The sequence below is a fragment of the Psittacula echo genome (assembly GCF_963264785.1).
Source record: "Psittacula echo genome assembly, chromosome: 2".
NCBI lineage: Eukaryota > Metazoa > Chordata > Aves > Psittaciformes > Psittacidae > Psittacula > Psittacula echo.
The window spans coordinates 138,263,395-138,269,394 of record NC_137737.1 but is presented as its reverse complement, the minus strand read 5'-3'; the positions used below and the strand labels follow the sequence as shown (position 1 = coordinate 138,269,394).

Sequence of the window (6,000 nt, the reverse complement as noted above, 5' to 3'; positions counted from 1 at the left end):
TGCATTCATTCTGTCTTTGTTCTTGCCTGCCATTCCTTGCCTTTCTCCCTTTCATACTCATTTGTGACTTAGCTGTCTAGTATTAATCACGTTTGATGAAAAGCTGGAGGTCTGTAATTACAGTAAGTTCCAATTTTTACAAAACTAATAAGTGATGTGTAGAGGACGGAATGCCCTGTTTGTGGGGCAGTCCACACCATGGCAAGGGAAAAGGGAAATTCTGTCTGTAGATGCTAGGTTTGGGACCATGCTGTAGACTGACTTGCAGCCTTTTCCTGCAAGACAAACACCTTCCCCTGCGAGCTGAACAGCAGGTTGTGCTGCAAACACAGAACACTTGTAACTTTGGGGGGTAACAGCAGGGTGGGCCAAGGCATGATGAGGTATCAGTGATGTGGAGGGTTCAAGGAGCACAGAACTGGGTGTATGCCTGGGGGTCTATGTGGGCAGTAAGGATATTGAAGGTTTTGGCATACCAAGGTGGTGAGTGGAGCTTGAGAGGACACTGAGGGACAGGGAACATGGAGGACCCTGTGAAAGAACTGGGGGGCTACTGCAGTGAAACGGCAGAAAACACATGGGGAAATGGGTCGCCCCATGGATGTGATGAAGGAGAGCATAAGGTGTTCATGACATGTATCTCCTGGAAAACATGTACTATTAATTCTGCTGTCTTCTAGTAGTGCCATGTATTAGTTACAACGCACGTTGCTTAAATGAGCCTGATTGAATACCTGCTGAAGTAAATGCTGCTTTTATTTGCTACCAAGGGAACTAGATAAGGCTCCTACTAGAACATGCATTATTTATTTGCATGATATATATGAGTTACTTTGAAGTACATATTTGGAATTTAAATCTTACCATTAGTAATGCCTGTTAGAAACTCAGACATGAACTTCACCAGTAATTTTTATTCTTCTCAGGTTTATTACGAATTATGTGCAACTGAGACAGAATTGACATCTTGGAACTTTCTGTTTCGTGTACTTAGGGGCTGGGGGTCTGTCTTAGCCTGTGATTATACAGCACCTAATATCCATGCCATCATGATTCTTGATTCCACTGCAGTATAAGTAATTATAATAGAAATTATTTTATCTGTTTACAAAAGTACCTTATAATATAATTATAGTACTTGAAAACTAAGTATGGTCTTCATCCATTCATCCCTTGGTCTAAGGAATTACATTAAATATTGATGCCAGTTCTTCAGAGAAGGAAGTCCTAATGCATGCTGATAAATTGGTGAAGTGGATTAAAACCTTTAGAAGAAAAAGAGTAATTCAGTTTGTTTTCTCCTATATTTTTAAGATTGGGCTCCATTAAGTTTTTTCTTACTCACCTGCCTTCTTAGGAGTGTTACATAGCTCCACTGTTGGAAGAAATCATGGGAATACTCATGTAGATTGTCTGCAACTTCCTCATCTCCATGCTGTCTAGACACCAGCAATCTCATAGTATATTCATACCTCCTGAACATCTAGACTTCCCTTGACTGGAAAGCCTGAATGAGGCAGTAGAACAGAGGGAGTCTGTTTTCCCTTCCAAAGTGCCTTCCTTGCTGGTGGCTAGGTACAGCATTGTAATGCATACCAAATCAGTGTTGCATTACACAGCACAGTTCCCAAATTCATGTTGCAGGGGAAAGGTGAAATGGTGCTATTTATTCCAATATAATTGACTGAAAATATAAGAGATGAATAAAGTGAACTTGAACAATACTGTGGTATATGTGTTATCTTATTGATATTTTATTTTCAGCATAAATGTGCTTAGAAAGCATTCTGGTGGTTGAATAAGGCACAACTGAAACTTCTGTGAGAAAGGTATGGGATTAGTCCGTATTTTTTGGCACCTTCTGCCTCACTTAACTTCTTCTGTTTCAAATATCTTGGTTTTTTTCACACTTTCCTTTTTTTAGTGGCATAGATGGAGGACATTCCTGCCACTTCTTCCTCAATTATCAGGTAGTCAGGGTATTTTCTGGGAGTGGGGATTGTGGTATTAAATGGTTTTGAATGAAGAGAGTGAATATCTAAATCTGCTATTCTTGGACAAATTTTCTTTCTTTCAAATCTTTCTTGTTCCTATTACCTGTCGTAAAACGGGGGAGGAAGAATGGCAGATTAGGTTGTTTAGCCAACTTCTTCCAGAGAAAGAAATATATCTGTGAATGAGGAGAGGGAGCATTTCTTGGTTCCCTTTGTCCTGCTGTTACAACTATAATATAGTACCTGTATTTTTTCTAAGACTTCTTTTCCTTGCTTGAATGTATAGTTTGTCACAGGTTTGGCTTGAGAGGGGGAGCTGGAAAATTTTATCTCTCTGAAATAACCTGAAAGAAAAATATTGGCCTAAAGATTTGTGTCAAAGGATGTGGAGATAGCCTCTGCATTCCAGGAGTACCACAGCCATACAGGGATGTCAGGCTTCCCTTCATTAGGTGAAACTGGTGAAATATAATTGGTCACTGGATACAACCACACCCTGTAAACCAAAGTTGGACACATGGCATCTTCTACCTGCTTGACCTCACTTGTCCTGGAACTGAGAGACGGGAAGTCTTGTGGGGTTCTTTCTCACCACTTTCTAATGCACTCATACCACACTACATCTGAGGCATCCACTGGCTCCTTCTCCTGGGTGTTTTTTTTTGGCATCTCCTACAAACTGTTGTCTATGGTATGCACACATCTGGCAGCACTGCTGGTGAGCCACTCTGGCCTGTGGGATGATACTTGGAAGAGCTCTGATGTTCTATTGCAGTTTTTCCATGACTCAGAAAAACAAAGAAACCTAAAAGGTCACATGGTGGTGTGTGATTTGTTTTATGGGTTCATTCAATATTGCCATTGTGTATTTAGCCCAACCACAGTGAGTCAACTGGATTGGATTGAGTCAGCCAAAATAGATGACTTGCACAACAGTAGGGCTTCAGTCATTCAAGAGATGAAATTAGGTATGAAGTGTGGATTCTTTTTAGGGGCAAGCGCTGTTGTACATCTAAGATCAGTTTAAAGTGGAACTTGGGCACCTCAGTATTTTTATGGATCTTGCCCAAGTGTTTTATTGCCTTAAACATCCACTAGCCAGGCAAATAAACATACTTTCAGGAAAGGATACAGAAATTGGCTTGAACATTTAAGCTTCGCATGTATTGACTTGGCTGGATCTACCTGGATGCTTTGTCAGTGTCTTAAATTGCTACATAAGCAGAAGAAAATCAGGTGGTCAAGAAATTGAAGATAACTATCACATGGTACTCAGTGGCCTAAAATCTGCTTGCATAACTATGGGAAAGCTTGAATAATTATGTGAAAGCCAAACCTTCCTATGGCTTTGGAGGATAACTTGTATGCTTTGGCATTAAAAAGTGCCCCGTGCCAACCTTTTTTCAGCTCAAAGCTGCACCGTCAGCCAAGGCTGCTGGGCAGAGAAGCTCCCCCGTCCTGCCATGGCTAATTTCAGTCTTCCTTTTTGCAGTGCTTTGGAGCCAGTTGTCCATGAAGAGATCTCACTTTTCAAGGAAGGGCTAGATGCAGCTGGGCTCCGAGTGCGGCCGTCCCTGTGCCCCGAAGCGACAGGGCTTGCGGGTGGCAGCGGGGGAAGAGCCGCCCTCAGCCTCTGCCTCAGGCCGCGGATCTGCCCCGGCCTGCATTCGCCCGGAGGCCCAGCTCCAGGGGTCGAGGGATGAGGTGAGCGTGTAGGGGAGGGACGACTGTCGGTCCCCCCGGCGGCGCCTCAGAGCCCGAGGCTCTGTTTCTTCGCCTCCAGGCCAGGTCCCTCCGGGCGCCCCTCTTGCGGAAACACGACCGGCCGGTTCCCGGGGAGAACTACACCTCCCGGCGTGCCCTGCAGAGCATCCTGGGAGCCCGGCGCCTCGGCCTGGCACCACCGCTTCAATGTTTTTACCCTCCCGCCGGCGCGACACCGCCCGTTCCTCCTGCGGCGGGGCGGAACCTCGTCCCTCCCGCCGCTCTGAGCGACCTCTGCACCGCCCCATCAGCACTTGCGATGTCGCGGGTGTAACCAGTGAGGGGCGCGGGGGGATGGGCCTCCGCCAGCAGCCGGGCCGGCCTCGGTAGTGTCGGGTGCCTGAGCGGGGACGGGAGCGGTGGCGGCCGAGGGAGGGCGCGAGCTCCCTTTAAAGGGCCAGCGACTTCGCGCCAAAGTTGTGAGGAGTTCAGCGGCTGCTGGCCCGGCGGTGTCTGGGGGCTCGGCCGGGAGCCCCCCTCCTGGCGGTGGGGCCGGGGGGCCAGCAGCGGCATGGAGCAGGCAGCGCCCAAGAGGTAACTACCCTCTCTGGCCGCCCCGGCCCCTTCCGGAAGCGAGCGCGGCGGCGCGGCCAGGGTGAGGCCTTGGAACGGCGTGGGGGACCTGGCCTGCCTGTCCGCCACCCTCCCTCCCCGTGACCCCGGCGGCCTCGGTTAGCTCCCGGTACTGCGGGCCTTTGAGGGAGATGGCGGGGCAACGAGGTGGGCCGAGACCTGCCTAGTGGCTGGAGCGGTTGTGTTGCGTTGGGAAGGGTCTTTTGGAGGAGGGGGCTGTCCCTGAAATCATGGTCTGGGTAAGAGTCTAGGGGGAGGCGAGCTCTTAGGGGCTAGTTAGGTTATAAGGGGAGCTTTATAGCCGAGAAGAGTGCTTTGTGATCTGTGCGCTTTGTGCCTCAAGTCTGAGGGAGAAACCGACGTAAGGAGTTGTTCTTATTTTTCCACACCAGAAAGTGCCCTTGTGTCCTGCTGGTGGAGGGATGCTTGTGGAGGTGGGGGTTGCATAGTTGCAATTGCAAATCAGAGAGTGGGAAGAAGCAAAAATGAATATACCCACAGTATGTGTATTTTCTGAAATACATAAGCTGGCTAGTCATAATGGCTTTAAACGAAAAGAAAGGAGATTTAGATTAGATATTAGAAAGAAATTCTTTACTGTGAGGGTGGTGAGACATTGGCACAGGTTGCCCAGAGAAGCTGTGACTGCCCCATCCCTGGCAGCGTTGAAAGCCAGGTTGGATGGGACTTGGAGCAGCCTGCTCTAGTGGAAGGTGTTCAGCCCATGGCAGGGGGTTGGTACTGGATGAGCTTTAAGGTCCCTTCCAACCCAAACCATTCTGTGATTTTTATGGTAACAATTAGTACATGGTGGGTGTTTTTTTGAGCAATTATCATTTGTCTTTTTTGTGTGTGCATGTGTAAATATGTGAAACCATGAGCTTTTGCTTATAATGTGACTCTGTCATCTTACAGCACAAAATAGTTTTGCTTTGATTGTATTGTAATTGCATTAAATGTAATATTGGAACAGCCCTTTCTTGGAGGTAGCTATATTCTACATAGAATGTAGTATGTGGTACGAGAATGGAGTTTCACAGTTTACATATATTCTTACTGTCTTAGCACTCCAAGGATTTTATTTCCTGTTAATGAAGAATCTATAGACTGCACAGTATAAATTGGTGGTAGAAGATAATAAATTAATTTTTACATTCTACTTTAAAATATTTACATTCTACATTTAAATTTCTTTGAAACAGCTTCCTGCAGGATGACAGGACTTGAGAGGAATGCAGTCTTGAACTTCTGTTTTCTCCTCCAATAATACATGAAGTAACATTATCTACTACTTGAAAACTTTGACCAGGAATTGATTAGTAGTTGCTATGTGGAGTGTTTTTAGCAGGCAGTGAAACAGTATCTACTACTGAAAACTTTGACCAATAATTGTTTTGTAATTTTGCAGAGTGGTTTTTAGCAGGCAAAGGGGTGAGGAGGAACAGGCCTACTACACCATAGTTTCAGGCTGATATTGCTGCACGTGTCAAATAAAGGAAGTAGGACAGGCACTAGCAAGAGTTTAGGAAAAGAAATAGGAATGTCTGAGGAGTAATCAGTGTTGCCTGGACCAATGCAAAGCATTGGATATGGTGGTATTAAATTGAAAATCAAAGTTGAAGTTAGCATAACCCACAAATTTTTTTTTTTTTTTTTTTTTTTAAGATCT

The 6,000-nt window shown here is 45.8% G+C and overlaps 1 protein-coding gene across 2 annotated transcripts in view; it reads left to right on the top strand.

Annotated features, from left to right (window-relative positions):
* Positions 1 to 3,969: 3,969 nt before the first annotated feature.
* The window catches only part of STK3 (serine/threonine kinase 3), a 135,133-nt gene continuing 133,102 nt past the window's right edge, over positions 3,970 to 6,000 (top strand). For both annotated transcript variants that reach the window (XM_080610086.1, XM_080610085.1), the window contains exon 1: positions 3,970 to 4,292. In XM_080610086.1, coding sequence (XP_080466212.1) covers positions 4,270 to 4,292 — 23 coding nt within the window. In that variant the 5' untranslated portion in view covers positions 3,970 to 4,269. The remainder of the gene's footprint in view (positions 4,293 to 6,000) is intronic.